This window comes from Lepidochelys kempii, chromosome 5 (assembly GCF_965140285.1).
Source record: "Lepidochelys kempii isolate rLepKem1 chromosome 5, rLepKem1.hap1, whole genome shotgun sequence".
In the NCBI taxonomy this organism is placed as follows: Eukaryota; Metazoa; Chordata; order Testudines; family Cheloniidae; genus Lepidochelys; species Lepidochelys kempii.
The window spans coordinates 84430006-84452140 of NC_136384.1; the positions used below are offsets into that span (position 1 = coordinate 84430006).

At 40.8% G+C, this 22135-nt stretch overlaps 1 protein-coding gene across 4 annotated transcripts in view; it reads left to right on the forward strand.

Annotated features, from left to right (window-relative positions):
• Positions 1-22135, forward strand: part of AUH (AU RNA binding methylglutaconyl-CoA hydratase) — a 187417-nt gene that overhangs the window by 65249 nt on the left and 100033 nt on the right. For 3 of the 4 annotated variants that reach the window (XM_073344894.2, XM_073344897.2, XM_073344898.2), the window contains 2 exons: positions 15920-16012; positions 17015-17071. The exons of the other annotated variant lie outside the window; for it this stretch is intronic. In XM_073344894.2, the coding sequence (XP_073200995.2) occupies positions 15920-16012; positions 17015-17071 (150 nt within the window). The remainder of the gene's footprint in view (positions 1-15919; positions 16013-17014; positions 17072-22135) is intronic. 4 annotated transcript variants of the gene reach the window in all.

Sequence of the window (22135 nt, forward strand, 5' to 3'; positions counted from 1 at the left end):
TCTTGTGATATTTTAATTTTTCTGATTTCCTGTAAAAAGATTTAAAATTATTTTTGTTTTTAATCTTTTTACAGGAAATCAGAAAAAATGTTCCTAATATAAGGACCATTTAAGTTGTTTTAACTGACTGTGCTTGCCACTCACTAAAGTAGATTATATTTTGTGAGACTAAAATCTCAGTTTAAGGTAACCTCTTATTGAGCTGTTGCTCCTGAGTGCGTAGACTTGTTTAATGAACATATTTAAGAGAAGCCTCTTCATGCAAGTAACCGTGAATGGTGGAATATGAATATTTAGACACAAACTAAATTATCGTAAAGCCAAAACCCTAGTGGTTATAGCAATTTTACATTAATTTAATATTTGGTTTTAAATCATCACCAGTCTAGAGTCAAAACTCTTATGTAAATCTATGGCCTATTGAAAATATTTTGCTAATTGCATCCAGATGATTTGCAGAGGTTGAAGTAGTAAATCAGCACTAAAGAAGCAGCCTCTTCTCCTTATCTTTCTTCACTGCCACTATTGTAGGAATGAGCCTGCAGGGTGGAAGTTACAGTTTTAAGCTATATTTAAATGTTAAGTGGTTACAAGAAGTCTTCAGTATGAAATAAATTATATTGATAAACATGCCTTTTAACATATTAATAAATAAAATAACATTTGAAGAAAGTCATAATTTGACATTTTTACTGGATATTGTAATTTTTATCTCTTTCTTCTCATTCTCCCAGTGATAAGACCATCACTTTGTATAATTTACTGTGACACAATGACTAGCTCTACTTAATCATCTTTTGGGCAATCACTTAGTTATCTAGAGAGCACCACTGTTCCTTAGGCCTTCTTGATAAATATACTAGGAAAGATATTAGAGAGGGAGATGTCTTTTGAGTATGGTAATATTAGAAGGCTCTCCCTCTTCACTAGTGCCTCAGGCATACGTATGTAGTACATCTGTCACTGTTTCCGTATGTCTTTACACTCATAATGAATTGCAGCACTTTCTATACATCTCTCAGTCTACAGTGCATGACTCTCCAGTACTGCATAGATCATTGACAGATACAACCCATTTTTAATCAGATGACCCTGGTGTCTTTACATAGTTCAAAATCCATTATTCGAGATAGGAAACAAGCTGCAAATGCATTCCAGCTGCAACATTCCTTTCTCTCTTTTCACTGTGTACAATATATAAAAGATGATTCACATGACCAGAAGAGTAGGTATGGAATTAGTAGGATTATATCCTCCTAGTTCTTCTGGGACTAGTGTTCAACTAAACAGTACACTAGAAAAGTATTTTGTCCCTATTCTGATCCACACTCCATTCTTCAGATTAGTACCCAGTTGTAGTGTCACCAATACTGAAGTCAGTTGCCCCTAGTATCTCAGTCGGAAACTATGCCAGCCACCCGTTTTTCAGAAATGGAGCCAGAACATTTGCAATTTTAGAGCCAGGACAATGTTGTATTGTGAGATTTGTTATATTCTTCTTCTGCCCATCTCTCTGAACTAGATGCTATCATGATGACCTTAGATTTGCACCTTCTATGTCAGTCTGATTAACTTAAGTGTAGCCATTGATCCAGACAACAGATAACACCATTTTTTTGTTTTGTTTTAAAGAAAAACTCATTGCACATTGTTTTGAAATGTTTTCTTTCAACTGTTGATAATTGCTGTTTAATATAGTCTCAAAAGTATTTAAAATGCAGTGTTATTAGTAGCTGTAGAAACAGCGAGGCTTTAAGAGTGCTATATTATTTGTCATACTTACTTTAATTGCCACTATAAAGTCAGAAATACCGTCTGATATTGTTAGTTGCTCAACAGACTGTGTAAGGAAATTGTTGTGCACTGCCATGTCATGTATATCCATTCAGTGATTTTTCACCATTGTTATTCCAGTCTGTATTTGAATAACTGAAATCCTTGTGAATCCATATTCAAAATACTTTATAGTACTTCCTGATCTGCATATGCATTTATTGTGTTTTATTGACTTTATAATTTTTCCTTTGCAAGGCTATTAGCAATATAAACTCTATCAAGTAGCAGTGATTACTGCAGCATGTATTTGTCACTCCTCAGCAAACTCATCCTGCAAAACAAAGATCAGAGCAATGTCTGACTACAGTCCTCAGAAACATACGCCATATCTCTGTGAGAATTTAGTTTGGTTTTAAGAATGTCTCCACAAAGAGGTTGCACCAATTTAACTAAATTGGTTTCTCAGTTGACTTAGGGACTTGTCTACACACAATATTTTTACACTTTTGTAAATTTACAGAAATAAACCATATCGATATAATCCGCTTTATACCAGTATAACTGTGACCGCACTAGGGGGTTGCACCAATTTAACTATATCAATCTGTTTCTAAATTAATATAGTGTTTGTATCAATTTCACTCTGTGTGGACCAGCTTTTAGTTAATTCAGTACAATTTTCTGGTGTAGAGACTTTATTATTAAGGCCTGAAAACATTTACTTGACACGTGCTAGCATGAGAACTAAGGCCATGTCTACACTTACAAGCTTACAGCAGAACAGCTGTGCCAATACAGCTGTGCCACTGTAAGAGCACTTGTGTAGCCATGTTATGCCAATGGGGGATAGCTCTCCCATTGACATAATAAAACCATCTCAGCGAGCAGCGGTAGCTATGGTGGTAGCCTGCTGACGTAGCGCTGTGCGCACAAGGCTTATGTTTTTTCACACCCTTGAGCGACAAAAGTTTTGCCAATGTAAGTGCTAATATAGACATGGCCTAAGACTTTGAACCAAAGTGAAAAATACCTGTGAGATTATGGGCCTGTATAGATTAGGAAATTTGCTTGTATTGTAGCTAGCATGTTTTAATTAACATATTTTAAACACCACTTAGCACCTGTTATAGACTTATCAGCTAGCACATTTTTAAAGGTGTTCATGGTCAATCCTAGTGAATTTTCTGGGAGGTGGGAGCTCAGCACATTCTGAAAATCAAGCCTCCGTGGGTGTCTGAAGATGAGCATTCATAAATTGAGGTACCAAAAATCACTAGTTAATTTTGAAAATCTTGGTCATAAGTGAAAACTTAAATTCTTCAGAAATTTCTGAAGCTTACCGGGGATAGCTTCCAACATTCTGAAGATGAGTGGACTTCATAAATTGTCCTCTTAGAGTATTTCTACACAGCAAAGAAAAACTGGCAGTTGGCCCATGCCAGCCTACTCAGGCTGCGGACCTATTACATTGCTATGTAAACTTCTGGGCTCAGGCTGCAGCCAGAGCTCTGGAATCTCCAACCCTGCAGGGTCATAGAGCCCGGGTTCCAGTCCAAGCCCAGAAGTCTGCACAGCAGTGAAACAGCCCTGCAGCCTGAGCCCTGCGAGCCCGAGTTAGTTGGCACGGGCCAGCCATGGGTTTTTATTTGCTGTGTAGACATACCCTTGCACAGAACAAATATCTATAGTGTTCTTCTTCAAGTGATTATCCATGTGGAGTCCACTCCTGTGCGTATGCGCCTTGTATGCTTAATCAGATTCTCTTAGCCAGCAGTGTCTGCTGGGACCATGCCTGCATTCTGTCTTCCTGTCCCCCACCTGAAAGCATAAAGGGCAAAGAGGGCCCAGCCACCCCTCACTTCCTTCTTACTGTCCATGGCAGCGAGATGGAACTCTTGCAGTGTCTGCCTGCTTCTCTGTTCAGTGTGCTAGTTGTTAGTTTTGTTGTCTGTTACCAACACAAACCCAAGCAACCATTTTAGTCAGGTTCTGTTTTTTAGGCTAGGACCGCTATCCTTTCTCCCCACACACGAACTCTACTACTTCAACAGTAGAAGCAAAATCTGTGGGGTTTAAAACATGCTCCTTCTGTTAATCTTCAGTACTTTAATGTTGAATACTCTAGATACAAGTTTCATTTAGGAGAAGGACATGTTCCTTAGCAATTTACCATATGTCATTCCTTCTCTAAATGGATTTAGAAAGGTGGACAAGCTCACTTAAAATTGTTCCTCCTGGATCTTTTTATGCAAGCTACCTTGGACATCAAAAGAAACGATGCAGCTGGTCCCTCAGTCCTCTGTCAGTCCCTGTCCTTGAGCTCTCTAATGAGTTGAGATTCCACCCTGAGCTCTCTGGCTACCTCAACCAAGAAGTCCCTGTCATCCATTTCCATTCCAGTTTTGACCTCTGGCAAGGTTAGGAAGGAGCAATACTCCAGAGTTGAACTAAGCCATAGATCACTCTGTCTGGTGTCTACTAAATTGAGGTATAGGATTCACAAGTTGTCAAGGTTCCTTCCCCACTCTGAACTCTAGGGTACAGATGTGGGGACCTGCATGAAAACCTCCTAAGCTTACTTTTACCAGCTTAAATTAAAACTTCCCCAAGGTACAAATTATTTTACCCTTTGCCCTTGGATTTCCACTGCCACCATCAAACTTTATCTGGGTTCCTGAGAAAACGGAGTTTGGACACGTCTTTCCCCCCCAAAATCCTCCCAACCCTTGTACCCCACTTCCTGGGGAAGGTTTGGTAAAAATCCTCACCAATTGGAATAGGTGACCACAGACCCAAACCCTTGGATCTTAGAACAATGAAAAAGCATTCAGTTTCCTTACAAGAAGACTTTTAATAGAAGTAAAAAGAAAAGAATTACCTCTGTAAAATCAGGATGGTAAATACCTTACAGGGTAATTAGATTCAAAACATAGAGAGTCCCTCTAGGTAAAACCTTAAGTTACAAAAAAGACACACAGACAGGAATATTCATTCTATTCAGCACAGCTATTTTCTCAGCCATTTAAAGAAATCATAATCTAACACATACCTAGCTAGATTACTTACTAAATTCTAAGACTCCATTCTTGTTCTGTCCCCAGCAAAAGCAGCATACAGATAGACCCAGACCCTTTGTTTTTCTCCCTCCTCCCAGCTTTTGAAAGTATCTTGTCTCCTCATTGGTCATTTTGGTCAGGTGCCAGCAAGGTTACCTTTAGCTTCTTAACCCTTTACAGGTAAGAGGATTTTTCCTCTGGCCAGGAGGGATTTTTAAGGGGTTTACCCTTCCCTTTATATTTATGACACAAGTCATGTTGACTGGGGCTCAGCAGTCAAGGCAGCCAATGGCCTGGGAAGAATCCCTCTGGTGCCCTGGTCCCAACTGTTAAGAGAGCACTGATGGCACCCACTAACCTCAGTACTGGTTCTTCAACCCAGCATGCTGGCAAATGGTGCTTCTGTACAGGCAACATTGGAATTCTGTTCCTTTGTGCCCAGCGCATTGGTACCTAGTGTTTTAGTACCCAGCACATGTATGGTACCAAGTGATTTAACAGTGGTCCCTGTACTGGGGTTTCCTGAATGAAAGAGGTGATAACTAAGCCACTGGCTATTAAGTCTATTGACATGGTAGGTAAAGGAGATATCTCTGATACAGACTTCATGCCCTACCTTGTTAGTGAGAGCCCAGCAGAAACAGAGAATTCCTCACAGGACGGTGCCTGTCTTGAAAATGGTGTACTTGTTCACCTTCATTCCAAGGTATGTACTTGGGACTCATCTCCTACATAGCAGCAGCCTCCTCCTTCTCCTAGGGTGGCAAAGTGGGAGTCAGGAAGAGATTTTTGAGGACGGATCTGTAAGGGAGAGCAGGAAAGAACCCAGGGCTCATAGGGAGCATTCTTTTTTGTACTCCCCCCTCCCCTCATGTGTCCCCTATCCCAGTACCAATACCTATATCAGCTTTGGCCCTACTGAATGCCCTCGTGGAACAGCCAAATTCACAATTCATGGCCTGCATCTTCAAACCATTCTAGGCCTAGATCACCTTTCCCAAAGAGGCACTATAAACCCACATAGCCAGATTAGCTAGTGCAGCCTCAGATCCTGCAAAGGCAGGAGAAAGTGATGAGGAATTACATCTGTATGGGAAGATCAATTTATTCCTGCTCCAGTCTCCTCCTCGTCTCCCAGTGAAGCAGTAAATCCCTCAATTGTTCCTTTAGTTGATAATTTCATTAAGCTAATGGCAACGACTCTAGATATGCCTCTGGAAGTGGTGCAGGAACATCCTCACAAACTTCTGAACATCTTGCGCCTTTCCATGCCTGGGGAAGGGCTCATCATACTTATAAATGAGGGACTGCTGGAGCTTGTGAAAGGCCTGTGGCACGTACCAGCATCTATTCTGGCCATGTCCAAGTGAGCTGATAGGAGGTACAAAGTCTCTTCCAAGGGATTTGAATACTTTTTCCATGTAGTTACCAGGTTTATTTGTGGTAGCTGCTGTCTGAGAGGTTGCAGCAGACAGGGCCTCCCAAATCAACACCTTGGGAGAAAGACACAAAGGGTATGTCTACACTGCAGCTGGGAGGTGTGATTCCCAATGTTGGTTGACAGACTTGCACTAGCTCAGGAGTACACAGTACAAAATGGGGAGCTGACCTCAAAATACACAGAGCAACCAGTCTTGACTTGTGTTACTCAGCTGTAGAGTACTGTGTTCTGGTATGGTCGTGTTCAAGCCATGCACACACAATTGATACTGAACTCAGTCTAGCCTATAGGATCATCACAGGTACTTTGAAACCGACCTGGATGCTGTCTCTACACTGCCTCACAGGGATTACACCATCATCAGTGAGGCAGGATGCCTTCAGTAGAAAGGAGGGACAAAAACCAGGTGCATAAAATTTGAGACTATATGGGCACATATGACCATGCAAGAGGCTAAAGTCCACAAAAAACTTTGCCTCTGAAAATCCTTTACCCCAAAATACCTCTGTGCAAGGCTACAGAGTAACAAAATGGCAAGATATTCCAATGATCCTGGAGAACCTGTCTTCAGAACGATTCCCTCCCCAAGCACTGATCTTGAATGAAAATACTGCTGTACCTTAAATTGAGTGCAAGTTAGGATGACAAAGACTGTAGACAATATGATCAAGTAGAAGCTGAGGAATAACCCCAAAAGTGAAGAGCCAAAGCAAACACTTGAACACTGCCTGATCCTGTGTCCCCGTCAACATCCTACCCCTGAGGAACTATTTGAGACAAGTGACAACACCAGGTCTTGGCTGCAGTTTTGGAATGACAAGTTATGAGGATGATCTAAGGAGAAAAGAAGTCCAAAGCTATATATACCTCAGCAACTGGCTGATTTGAGGAAGATCACTCCAACAGGTGACCATTAAAGCTCTTCACAACCTGGAACTCAAAGTCAACAGAGAAATCCAAACTTGTTCATTGTAGAACAAAGCATAGAATTCACTAGAGTACTGTTAGATTCCAGGTCAGTGAGATCTGATCTTCCGTAGGAATCATTCCAGGTGACAGTAAACCTCATTAACCAACTTCAGGCTCACCCAAAACCATCAGTAAGAGCATACTTTAGATATCTGGGACACATGGCCTCATGCACCTGTATGATGCAGTTTGTAAGACTTCACCTATGTTCCATGCAAGGATGATTGAAAACAGTGTATATATCCAGGAGAAACCACATGGACATGTTGGTCAAGAAGCTGTCATGTTAAACTGGTGGAAAGCCCCTCTTCAGGTATGCAAGGGAATAAGTTTCTCTGCACTTCTACCTACTAAGGCACTAATGATGTATGTCTACACTCACAATGGAGATGGTGAGCTCATCTAGATTACTTAATAACTCAAGGCATGTTGTCCCCTCAGGGAGCTCATCTGCATATAAATATCCTGGAACGCAGAGCCTTCCACTTGGCATGCAATGTATTTCTGCCTTTACTCTGAAGAGCTACAATCCAGGTGCTGACAGACAACAACACAGCTGTGCATTACATGAACAGAGAAGGAGGAACCAAGTCATCTCGACTCTTGTCTGGAATCCATCTGGCTCTGGACATGGTGCATTCCAAATCAAATCACATCAGTGGCTCAAAATCTTATTGATCTTTGGAACACCTTACCAGACAAATTCAGCAGTAATTCTCAAACAACCCTGAGTAGTTTGTCAAATATTCAGAACATCTTTTGCAAGTGAGGATTCCTAGAAATAGACTTGGTTATTACAAGCCAAAACTACAAGTTTCAAACATTTTGGTCCAGAGAAGTGTTGAGTTTGGGCTCCTGGCAGACACTTTTCTCATCCTTTGGTCACTGGGACTAATATATGCTTTTTCTGCCCATCCCATGATACTGAAGGTTCTGAGGAAATTGAGGCAAGACTCTGGACTGATGATTATAATAACATGGGCCAGGTAGTTCTGGTATTCAGATCTGATGAATCACTCAACACAGCCCCCCATGACTGTACCTGCTCTAGCTGACATGACTGTACCTGCTCTAGTCTTGTGGAACAACCATCAGATCCAGACCCACCTTTATTACATTTGTTAGTCTGGAAGCTGTCTTGATGACATCCACTGAAAGAAGCTGTTTAATTGAAGTTCAGAATGTTCTGCTCCAAAGCAGGAATCCTCAGCCAGACTAACTGACTTATAAAGCTAAACAGAAGAGGTTTTCTAGTTAGGCATTTCAGCACCAGTTGTCACCCTTGACATTACCAGTTTCAGCAATATTGGACTATTTACTAGCTCTGAAACAAAATGGACTTTCTAACAGCTGGTGGACCATAACGATCCATCTTGCAGCAGTATGTGCACATCCTCCTCCTATCCAGGGTCATACTGTATTTCCCACTGTGCAATGGTCGTGTTCCTTAGGGACCTTATTCATATATTTTCCCAGTTTAGGATCCCTGTCCTTCTTGGAACCTCAGTATAGGATTAGCAAGGTTGGTGGGTTCTGCCTTTAATCCCCTAGAGGCCTTTTTCCTTTACCATAGATCTACAAAGACTGCCTTTTTATTGGCCATTACATCATCTTGAAGGGTAAGGGAAATTCAAGCCCTAATGATGGGTCCCTCTTATACAGTGTTTCATAAAGACAGAGTCACTTAGTCCTCATCCAAGTTCCTGCCCAAAGTTTTTTCAGAATTCCATGTGAACCAGTTTAATTACCTCCCAATTTTCATCCCCATGCCTCACTCCATCTCTGGGGAAGTTAACCTGCAAACACTTGATGTGGTAAGGGCACTATCATTTTTTACATTGACAGGACAAAACTATTCAGGAACACACCTAGACTGTTTGTGGTTTTTGCAGAAAAGTTTAAGGGGAAGGCAATAGTCTCATGGAAATTATCTAAATGGGTCTTCAACTGTTTAAAGGCATGTTACAAGTTAGCCTGGTTAGAGTCACATTGGAGCTCATTCCGTTAGAGCTGGGGTTCTCAAACTTCATTGCACTGCAACCCTCTTCTGACAGCAAAAATTAGTACACGATTCCAGGGTGGGACCGAAGCCTGGTCCTGTAACCTGATTCTCGTTGCTCAGGGCCGAAGTCCTTGGACTTCGGCCCCCAGCTGGTGAGGCTTGGGCTTTGGCCTCGGGCCTCAGCAAGTCTAAGCCAACCCTGGTGACCCCATTAAAATGTGATCACGACCCACTTTGGGGTCCCGATTCACAGTTTGAAAACTGCTGCACTAGAGCTCACGCAGCCTATGCGCCCTGTTTGATGAGAGGCCCCATTTCTGAAATTTGCTAAGTGGAGCTTTGGTCCACACATTTACAAGACACTGCTCTTAAGTAGAGGCTTCCAGACCAGATGCCAACTTTAGTAGGACTGTTCTGCAGTTATTGTTAGGACTCCTACTACCCACCTCCAGTCAGACAGTTATTTTAGGGCTTGTTTACGTGGACGCTTTTTGGGTGGAAAGCCAGGGTGTAAATCTACAGCGCACTAGCTTGCCATGTGTTAACTGGCTGTGTGACCCTGCTACCATACACTAGAAGGTCCATATACCTACCAGTGTTGTTATAACAATCTGCAGTGTTATGAATCCTCAATTCTGGACACAGCTTTTGAAGTTTTCTGTTTGGCTGTGTGATCTACCTACCTAGGTTTTTATATTGTATCCACCACTGTGGTGTCTGAGTTCCTTAATGTTGTACCTTTGCCAGTAATACAAAATAAATGCAGGGAATTACCTCTCCCATCAAGTTTTTGTTTAGAAATTGTAGTTGAATTGTATTTTTGGTGAATTATTGTTTCTCTTAGATGACTTAAGGTCCTTGGCCTTTTTGCTTCGTGACTCACAGTGTATGTGATGTGTGAAATAATCCTTCAGAAATTCATTATATGACCTGCCTTATTTTGCCTTTGATTCCTTATTCTGATGCTCTGCTATACTTTGACACAACCCTAACTTCTGTATATATTTTAATGTGTTACCTTATTACCTAGACCTTTTTTTAAAGTTTTTACTACTTCTCCCTCTAAAGACAACTTTCAGCTCTATACTAGAATAGATTACTTTACCTATCTGGTCTGTATTTTGCACTCTCTATTTTTCTGTTAAATTATTCATTAATCTGCCCACCCAACCATACTTTTAATTCCTTCTGTAGACTTGCACCTTGCAGCTTGTGATTCTGCATTGATAAATACTAATCACATTTGAAATCTATTCCTATTGCCCAGCTGCTGACTAGGATATGCAAAACATGCCTTAATGTGGTGTGCCTTTATTTACAGTGTGTCAAAACCATTCCAGAGAGTGACTGAAATTGTGGAATGTTCTGGAATAAAACAAGCTGCTGGAAAAGGCTTTAAATAGATTTTGTCTGTCACTCACCATTTGGCAACTGAGTCTTGCCATGTAAAATCATTGTTGAGACTGACATGACTATCTGCTCAATTTAGCATTCTTCAAATCTGAGTGCATCCAAATCAACTGAATCTGCAGGACTTGATCTTCAAATGTTTGATCAGAATTGCTTTGAACTGGACTGTTTTATGCATACAGTATTTCAAAAATGAAGATAACACAAGCAATCTGTGAATATTCCAGCAGGCTGTACCCTTGATGTTAATTTTTACTACTTTGGAACGCAATTTTTTTTATCCAAAACAATTACAGTTTTACATTTATGTTTATTTTTTTCTGTTATGTGAAAGGATGTTAAAATGGATAATTCTACTGTTCTTTTGATATGTGCATGTCACAGATTAGCACAGAGCAGCTATGGAGAATTCAGAGACTACCTTTCAAGTGTCACTCAGTCAACTGCCAGTTTGCAATTGGCTCTTTAGAATTAAACTCATTGTGAAGTGATGGCATAGCATGCTAACACGAGGTAAAGAAAACCAAACTCCTTTTTATTTCTGAGTTTTGAATTTTAGAACTGCTTATTAGGAACTTTAGCTGTAATTCTTTAAAACAAGTTGATTTTATAATATTTTTCTACTCCTGAGTCTTCATTTCCTTGTGGGATGGTGTGTTTGGTTTGCACTGTAGCTAACATTCTAAATGACTAATCTACTTTACCACCAAATGAAGCAGCCTAGCTTTGAGTCCTCCAGTCATTATTTAGTTAGTACTCAGAACATTATCCATGGAGGCTGTGATTATTTGCTATCCTCTCAAGAGAATCCTCTTAGTACTCCTGGGGGAATTCTGCCCCCCAAAATAAAAAATTCTGCAACAAAAAATGAAAAAAATCTGTGCACAGTATTTTCAAATTCTGCAAAATTCTGCATATCTTATTTGTTAAAATAAATAATTCAAATATAATCACACCAGTTTCAAGTATTTTTGGTCCTTTATTTCAAGATACTTGTCAGCAAGTATGTCTGTAACAATACAGACAACAACAACATCAGAAAATGTTTTTTGACAAGTAGATTCCTTAGTAGGCATATTAATGCAGAACTCTGAGCAATAATTCATTTAAACTACAGTACAGAACCATATTTCCCACACACCCCAGAAGCAGTGCAAAGGCTGGGTGGAGTCAGGTAACAGAGGAGCTGAGTTAGAGGGAAGGAGCCTGGGGGTGAACTTGGAGGGTTGTTGTGTATGGGGGCAGGGGAAGGGAAGGACTGTTAGGGAGCTCCCCCCATGCAGACCCTGGCTGACCCCTAGCCTCTCCCATTCAGTCAGGCACATGTGTCCCTCCACCCCCAGTCAGACACTCACTCCCCATCCCCATGTATCCTTGCACCCCCTGTCCATATGTGTCACTCCATCTCCGCTCAGACACCCACTTCTGCATCCCCATGTGGCCCTGCACCCCCTCCTTCTGTCCCCATGTGCTCCCACTCAAGCACCCCCTGTCCCTATGTGGCCCTGCACCCTGTCCCCCATCCCTGTGTGTCTCTGTGCCCCCACTCAGCCATTCCCCCATCCCTATGTGGCCCTGCACCTCTTCCCGCTTTGGCCCTAAGCCTCATCTCCCATTGAGCCCCTGCCACAGTCTGCCCTCCCCGACTAGCCCTTATGAGCCCCTGTCTGACTCCCCCGCCCCGCATCCCCACACTGTCTATCTCTCCATAGCCCTGGTCTCCTGACCTGGCCCTACAGGTACTGTGAAGAAGGCTCTGCAGGCTCTTTCTCTTCCCTAGCTGGGCTGGGAGCAGCTGCTGTGTTCTATTGCCACACTGCCCTCTAGTGGGCAAAAGGCAGACCTGCAGAAGTTATTTTCTGATGGGAGCTGCTGCTGTGGGCTGTTGTCACAGCACCCTCTAGTGGGCAAAAGGCGGAACTGCAGCAACTTTTCAGCAGAAGCTTTTTCTGCGCAAAAATAAAAATGTGCAAGGCTCATAAATTATGTGCATGCACAGTGGCACAGAATTCCCGCAGGAGTAATGTAGGTAATAATCACTAAAAATTGTGATTACTGGCAATTAAGCTTTCAATGGTCCAGGAGTTATTTTTCAGTTATCTATCTCTGTTAGTTGATCTATGGCAACTTTTAACTTTTGAAGCCAGATTCTGTCATGCTTAGTATACAAGGGCATAGATATGGGTTCCTGATTATCATGCTGGCAGCTCAGTTCCTGAACGGAATTAGAGAAGTCTGTCCTTTCTATCTTCACGTACAATATATGGGAAAAGTGGACGAACAAAGATAGGACCTGGGTAGGCCTGGTTCCTGATCCTTTACTCCCTATATGCTATCTGGTAGCTGGTGTGTGTAATAGCTATTTTGGAGCCTTGCAAGTAACTTCTGATGCCTGGAGTGACAAATATTTTTTAGGGTGCTTTATTGGTGCCAGTTTTTATTGGCAGTAAAAGACTACTCACAGATAATTTCAACTAGTCAATTATTGCTGTAATAGCATAGATGTAATATAGAATAATGCAGAACTTTCAAAACTCTTGGTCCTGAACTAGAGGTGATCTATGGACTGCTTATTGGTGGTCTAAAGACTGCTGGCTGTACAAATTGTGCTGGCTTTCCTTTTTGTTTCTGTTATTTTTGCAATAAAGACACCTAAAAATGAATTAGTTTCCTGATACTTTTCTCTGTAACCAATTGCTGTATTTTCCAAAGAGATATTATGTGCTCATGAATAGGAGGGGAGCTGGTCAGAGGTTGCCTTCTCTACTATCTCTTTGTTAAATTGTGATCCACACACTGAAGAAGTAGGAAACCCTAGAATAGCATTCTCCTCCAGTCTTCATTTAGTGCACCGTGAACATGAAAGGAAAGAACCTAAAATCAATAAAGATGAGGATGGATGCTTATATTTTTATCACAATTATATATGCATATATTATAATAAAAATGATATGCAAACAATATCATGATTTCACAGTTCCCTGGTGACCATACAACCTGTTAGATATGTTTGGTGAGATTAGTATCACTAGACTGAGAATTCCTTCCCGTACTTCACCCTACTCAGCCATCTAGTAGCTGCTCCCCCATGGTCAAGTACATTGGAAAAGACCCATCATGATGTGGGGATACCATACTTGGCAATGCTCACATGCACAGAGCTGCCAGCTCTAACCTGATTACAGTTGCTGCTATTTACATGTATGTTTCAACTGTGCTCTGGCAAGGCTACAGATACAAAAAGAAAAGGAGTACTTGTGGTGCCTTAGAGACTAATAAATTTATTTGAGCATAAGCTTTCGTGAGCTACAGCTCACTTCATCGGATGCATTCAGTGGAAAATACAGTGGGGAGATTTATATACACAGAGAACATGAAACAATGGGTGTTACCATACACACTGTAACCAGAGTGATCACTTAAGGTGAGCTATTACCAGCAAGGGGGGAGGGGGATGGGGGAGGGGAGAACCTTTTGTAGTGATAATCAAGGTGGGCCATTTCCAGCAGTTGACAAGAATGTCTGAGGAACGGTGGGGGTTGGGGGGATAAACATGGGGAAATAGTTTTACTTTGTGTAATGACCCATCCACTCCCAGTCTCTATTCAAGCCTAAGTTAATTGTATCCAGTTTGCAAATTAATTCCAATTCAGCAGTCTCTTGTTGGAGTCTGTTTTTGAAGTTTTTTTGTTGAGGTATTGCCACTTTTAGGTCTGTAATCGAGTGACCAGAGAGATTGAAGTGTTCTCCAACTGGTTTTTGAACGTTATAATTCTTGATGTCTGATTTGTGTCCATTTATTCTTTTACGTAGAGACTGTCCAGTTTGACCAATGTACATGGCAGAGGGGCATTGCTGGCACATGATGGCATATATCACATTGGTTGATGTGCAGGTGAACGAGCCTCTGATATTGTGGCTGATGTGATTAGGCCCTATGATGGTGTCCCCTTAATAGATACGTGGACACAGTTGGCAACGGGCTTTGTTGCAAGGATAGGTTCCTGGGTTAGTAGTTCTGTTGTGTGGTGTGTGGTTGCCGGTGAGTATTTGCTTCAGGTTGGGGAGCTGTCTGTAAGCAAGGACTGGCCTGTCTCCCAAGATCTGTGAGAGTGATGGGTCGTCCTTCAGGATAGGTTGTAGATCCTTGATGATGCATTGGAGAGGTTTTAGTTGGGGGCTGAAGGTGATGGCTAGTGGCGTTCTGTTATTTTCTTTGTTGGGCCTGTCCTGTAGTAGGTGACTTCTGGGTACTCTTCTGGCTCTGTCAATCTGTTTCTTCACTTCCGCAGGTGGGTACTGTAGTTGTAAGAACGCTTAATAGTGATCTTGTAGGTGTTTGTCTCTGTCTGAGGGGTTGGAGCAAATGCTGTTGTGTGGTAGAGCTTGGCTGTAGACTTCAATCTCTCTGGTCACTCGATTACAGACCTAAAAGTGGCAATACCTCAACAAAAAAACTTCAAAAACAGACTCCAACGAGAAACTGCTGAATTGGAATTAATTTGCAAACTGGATATAATTAACTTAGGCTTGAATAGAGACTGGGAGTGGATGGGTCATTACACAAAGTAAAACTATTTCCCCATGTTTATGCCCCCCACCGCCACCCCCCACTGTTCCTCGGACATTCTTGTCAACTGCTTGAAATGGCCTACCTTGATTATCACTTCAAAAGTTCTTCTCTTCCTCCTCCCCACCCGCTCTCCTGCTGGTAATAGCTCACCTTAAGTGATCACTCTGGTTACAGTGTGTATGGTAACACCCATTGTTTCATGTTCTCTATGTATATAAATCTCCCCGCTGTATTTTCCACTGAATGCATCCGATGAAGTGAGCTGTAGCTCATGAAAGCTTATGCTCAAATAAATTTGTTAATCTCTAAGGTGCCACAAGTACTCCTTTTCTTTTTGCGAATACAGAATAACACGGCTGCTACTCTGAAATCTGCAGATACAACAATTTTAAATGTTTTGTTATTTCTGTAATGCCAGGGACTGTGCTTTCGGAGTTTACAATATAAATTAAGAGCAGAACTGAGCAGCTGCTGAAGGGAAAGTTTGCAATACAATTTAGTTGCAGAAAGATTGAGTGTCATATGTTCACTGAACAATCATTCTGGACAATTGGTTTTAAGATCAGCATCGTCACTGAAGAAGATATGTTACTGTTTTTCCTCATCTGATTGTAATTTGAACAAGAGATAATACAGGAATGACTCACAAATGTTCATTGTGAGCAGGTATTAAGTGATACTTTCTCTTGCAGCTAATCTTCCAGTACCAACAATTGCTGCGATAGATGGGACTGCATTAGGTGGTGGCCTAGAACTGGCATTAGCCTGTGACATAAGAGTGGCAGGTAAGACTGAATCCTATTACATGAACAGGAGATTATTAGCATTACAGAAGGCTTGACTAATCCTTGCCTTGGCAACAGTCCTTATAAAACTGGTTTTATATTCTGACATTGCATATGCTCAATTATTTCTATGTGATTTAGCAGAAACTTGACTGAAATCATTGCTGATGTTTAATTTCATACCACTTACTGTTGATAGCTAGAGCATTTTTGTTGCCTGTTTTAATTTATTCTTATGATCTTCATTTTATTGTTAGCAGTCTTCACTATATCATTAGCAGTGATCCCAGAAGGCTAGGGCAGAGGTTGAGAATTTTTTTTATAATTAAAATGCTCTTGTCGTCAAAATTTGTTACTATACAAACAGGTTGCAGGAAATAGGCCAAACTAGTTTGTGAGTGTATTATTAAACAAGCAATTAAGCTCTTATAAAATAAAAGTGACAACAGCACATGAAAAGAGGAACCTTGATCTATCCAGCTGTCAGAACTGCAAAACCATTTGTTGGAAAGTAAATGGAAACTTGCTCTTGAGCAGTTGCCAGCATACTCATAGTATATTAAGCTGTTTGACCCTGAGGGAGTAGTCAGTCAGCTAAAGAATTCATAATCGTCAGAAACAGACTTCCCCACCATTTCAAGTTGTTAAATAATAACATTGCCACTTTCTTTTAGTGCTTTAAAATCTACAAATAATTCTCTGCATTATTGGATCTAAATAATTTACTTGCATCAGCAATCTTCCTGTGTGAAAATTAATGAGGTACAGAGCCTGTCTTGACGGCAATAGCTTCTTAGTTCTTTTAATAAATGCAAATCAATTTGGTGTCTTTCTGTATTTCCATAGCCAAATGCTTTTTTAAGTGATGGTTTGTTGTTTGGAAGACAAGTTTAATAAATTAACTGATTGTTGTAAAGAATCTTCTTTTGTATAAACTTTTTCAAATTATTATTTACTATAGATTATATCAAGAACTCATTACATTTTATGCTTCTTTTCAAGCATCTTCTGCTAAAATGGGTCTAGTTGAAACAAAGCTGGCAATCATTCCAGGTGCAGGTATGAATTTATGTCTTGTACAATACTGACGATAACCCAACTGCTAACCAGTGGTCTTGGTGCTTGTGATTTTGCATTGTTGGTTATGCATTTTAGGTTTAACTTTGCATTTTTTATTAAGTGTTATTAACATAGTTTCAAACCATATTTCCTACTGAAAATTAGTAAAAAGATTTTGTGATGTCTTTAAAGAAATGAGTTATGTAGGCTTTTTTTTTTTTTAATGGATGCCTGCCTTAACGGTTATGTAAATGGGATTAATGTCTTTGAAGGCTGATGTCATTTGTGTAGGGGCATGTGCAAAAACATTAATTTGTAACTATTAGTATAGCGGAAATGGTAATTTAATTTGATGATCCAACAGTGTATACTGTCTTAGCATCATAGAAGATTAGGGTTGGAAGAGACCTCAGGAGGTCATCTAATCCAACGCCCTGCTCAAAGCAGGACCAACCCTAACTAAATCAATCTATTCCTAAATCTGTTCCTTTAGGACACTAATTCAACTTTTGTACTGCTTTTTAATCAGTTATATGAAGATACTGACTGTGAAAGTGTGGTGTATGTATCACTCTATCTCATTCAGATTTTTTTTTTTATCTTCAGAGGACAGAGATTACTATTTTATTTTAACACCCTCTTCCACTTGGAAGGACACTTGGCCCTACTCAGGATTCAGGGTGGTTGAAAAGAATAAAAGGATAATAATGATGTTTGATTTGAGTCCCTTCTACTGTGAACGGCATTTATTTTTGTTTTCCAGATAAAAGCGCCCTGATTTGAACCAAGCTATTTGCCTTTGTCCTATTTGCCTAGAAGAACAATATCTTGAGAAAACAAAACTTCTCTGCTAGGGCTTTAGCCAATGTTGCTGGAAGTATTTTGAGAATTTTTTACTTCAGCTTTGGAGTAATGTTCTTTCTGGCTGTTGGGGAAATACTAGGTCTGTTGCTAATGGAAATTGTCAATGCTTGTAGCAGGGAGAGCAGGGTGCCAACTGTCCTTAAGGAAACATTGGTGCAACCTCTGGATAAGAAACAACCACTTGAATTTGACAGTCTGGATGCTTTTTGTCCTGTTTCAAATTTTCCATTATTGGTTAAGATTATTGAGGAAGTTGTGATGAGACATCTCACAATAGCTTAATTAGGTGTTTCAGATCTCCTAGTTTATTCTCAGTTTGAGTTCAGACCTTTGTTTGTCATAGGTACAGCACTGGGTTATCCTGATGTTTGATCCCCTCTTAGCCGTGCGTGAAGATGAGGTATTCATACACATATTTTTAGGTCTATCAGTTGTCTGTGGTGCTGTTGATCATGATATATTATTGCCTTACCAGTGGATCTTAGTGCGAGTAGGTGAAGGAGGTGTTGATTACCTGTGTTCTTTTCTTTCAGAGAGCTCCCACAGGGTGGTGTTGAGGATGATGGCATCCTAGACGCAGAAAACCAAAGTTAGTATAGCAGTGGCTGGTTGATATTCAGTCATTTCAAGAATGAGACTAGGGAAAAACATGTTGTTTTGGCCATGTTAAATTCTAGTGAGCTTTTCCTTGAACAGCTCCAGTGCCCCCATGCCTTTCTGTCAGGGATGTGTCTGCAATGAAGACGTGGATTCTGTCCCAAATCTGTCTTGAGTTATAAGCCTTTGAAAAATTGTAGTTTGTGCATGCTCGGTAGAGACTTCTTTCATTTTACCAGCTAAAATCTCCGAAGATTCCATCCTCATTGAGCTTGCTCAAACCTCTCACAATTCCTAGTGTTGACCACACTGCACTTACACCACCCCTACAGAGTGACTGAGCATGCTCCATATGTTCTCTGCTCCTACTTGTGATTGGACTGTGACTGTAGGGAAGGATTGCAGACCAAGTTGGATGAGCAAACATTTCAAACAGTGATTAAGAGAAAGCAGAAAGCCTACGAGGAATGGAGGATGGGACAGATCAGCAAGGAGAGCTGCCTCTTGGAATGTGGGGATAAAGTGAGAACTGCCATAAGCCAAGCAGAGTTAGACCTTGCAAAGAAAATTAAAACCAATTGTAAAAGATTTGATAGCCATATAAATAAAAAGAAAACACGGAAAGAAAAAGTGGGATCACTAAGCACTGAGGATGGGGTGGAGATTAAAGATAATCTAGGCATGGCCCAACACCACAACAAATACTTTGCCTCAGTTTTTAATAAGGATAATGACAAGTTTAGGGGTTGTGGCAGGGTGGCTAATGAGAACAAGGATATGGAAGTAGAAATTACAACATCCAAGTTGGAAGTCAAACTCCAACAGTTTAATAGGATTAAATCAGGGGGCCTGGATAATCTCCATCCAAGAATATTAAAGGAACTGGCACATGAAATTGCAAGCCCATTAGCCATGATTTTTAATGAATCTGTAAACTCGGGGGTTATACCCTATGATTGGAGAATTACTAATAAAGATCCTATTTTTAAGAAAGGGAAAATAAGTGATTCGGGAGATGACAAGCCTGTTAGTTTCACCTCAGTTGTATGCAAGGTCTTAGAACAAATGTTGGAAGAGAAAGTAGTTAATGACATAGAGGTAAATGGTAATTGGGATAAAATATAACATGGTTTTATAAAAGGTATATTGATCTCCTTCTTTGATAAGATAACTGCCTTTTTAGACAAAGGAAATGCAGTAGATCTAGTCTACCTGGATTTCCATCAGGCATCTGATACAGTTAAATTGGAGAAGGTGGGAATTAATATAAGGGTTGAAAGGTGGATAAGGAATTGGTTAAAGGGGAGACAGGTCATACTGAAAGGCTGCCAGGCTGGAAGGAGGTAACTAGTGCAGTTCCTCAGGAATTGGTCTTGGGACCAATCTTATTTAACAGTTTCATTAATGACCTTGGCACAAAAAATGGGAGTGTACTAATAAAATTTGCAGATGACACAAAGTTGGGAGGTATTGCCAATACGGAGGAGGATTGGAATATCATATGAGAAGTTCTGGAGGACCTTGAAAACTGGAGTAACAGAAATGAGATGAAATTTAATAGTGCAAAGGGACTATCAACAAGACGTTTTGCTATAAGCTGGGGACTTACCAGTTGGAAGCAACAGAGGAGGAGAAAAACCTGGGTATATTGGTTGGTCACAGGATTACTATGAGCTGCTAATGTGATGTGGCTGTGAAAAAGACTAATACAGTCCTAGAATGCATCAGGCAAGGTATTTCCAATAGAGACAGGGAAGTGTTAGTACCATTATACAAGGCACTGGTGAGACCTCATCTGGAATAGTGTGTGTAGTTCTGGGCTCCCATGTTTAACAAAAATGAATTTAAACTGGAACAGTTGCAGAGAAGGATTACTAGGATGATCAAAGGAATGGAAAACCTACTTTATAAGAGGGGAATCAAAGAGTTTGGCTTATTTAGCTTAACCAAAAGAAGGCTGAGAGGGAGATATGACTGCTCTCCATAAATACATCAGAGGGATAAATACCAGGGAGGTAGAGGAGTTATTTAAGTTAAGCACCAACGTGGACACAAGAACAAATGGATATAAACTGGTCATCAACAAATTTAAGCTTGAAATTAGACAAAGGTTTCTAACCATTAGGGGAGTGGAGTTGCGGAACAGCCTTCCAAGGGGAGCAGTGGGGACAAAAATCCTAACTGGCTTCAAGACTAGGCTTGATAAGTTTGTGGAGGGGACATTATGATGAGACGGCATACAATGGTATATAGCTGATGTGTGACTGGTAGCAGCAAATATCTTCAATGGCCAGTGATGGGACACAAGAAGGGGAGGGTTCTGAGTTACTACAGAGAATTCTTTCCCAGGTGTCTGGCTGGTAGGACTTGCCCACATGCTTAGAGTCTAACTGATTTTCTCCTGGGTCAGATTGGCAGAGAACAGTGTTCCCTCTAAGCTGCATGCCTGCGTGGCTGCACAAAAGTAAATTGAGTGCCGTGCATTTGATTGGTATAGCTGTGCACATCCGGCAACTTGTGTCTGTTGCAGTCCGAACGAGCCTTCAGACTGGTGAGTGTGGCTGCGCTTCAAGAGACAGCGCACTGTCTCTCATATACTTCCCCAGCAGCCAGCACACACACACTCTGTCTCTAATTCACACACTGTGTGTGTTTGTGTGTGTGTCTCACACACACACACATTCTCTCTCTGTCTCTCACACACTTACCTCCCAGCACATACTTGTGTTATTGTTGTTGTTACTTCGTGATACTTCCTGCAATGCACGTATATTCTCTGTAATTTTATTCTTTCAAAGTGCTGCTGTTTTAGTTTTTTGACTGGTCTATGCATTTCATAATTTTTATTTCTCTCTTACACTTAAATTTAATTCTTTGAGTAGTGAGTTCTAAAATGCTTAACCTGTCCTGCCTGGAGTAATTATCCCTATGGTAACTTTTCAAAAATATATATTATATCTAGGGTTTTTTTGTCTACTGGTGGCGCACATCCTCACATTACCTTAATATTGGTGCACATAACAAAATTCATTCCATACATAGATGGAAAAAATTAGAGGGAACATTGGCAGAGACCCTGGGAGCTTTTTGCCTTCCAATGCAGCATGGGGTACAGGACACTTGCAGGTTTAAACTAGAGTAAATGATGAATTCTCTTATAACTTGAAGTCTTTAAATTATGATTTGAGGACTTCAGTAACTCAGCCAGAGATTATGGGTCTTTTACAGGACTCTGTTGCCTGCAGTATGCAGGCAGTCAGACTAGATGATCATGATGGTCCCTTCTGGCCTTGAAGTCTGTGAGTCTACATGCTACAGGGGCAAAGCCAGACTTTTCCCAGTAATGGCTGCTTCTAGTTGCTTCAGGACAGGGTGGGGCTGTAACTGAGAATAGGGAGCCTAGCCCACTAGGACTCACACCCCTACAGAGCTTGGAATAGAACCAAGATTCCCGAGTCTCACCATTCCTTTGCTGTCAGCAAGTAGCTGTGAAACCCACTGGCAAAGTGAGTGATTCATCTTCCCTCTAGAGCTGCTCCAAATAGAGGAGGAAAACATACTATTGCTATCAGTTACTGAGTTAGCTCAAGTAGCAGAGGTTTG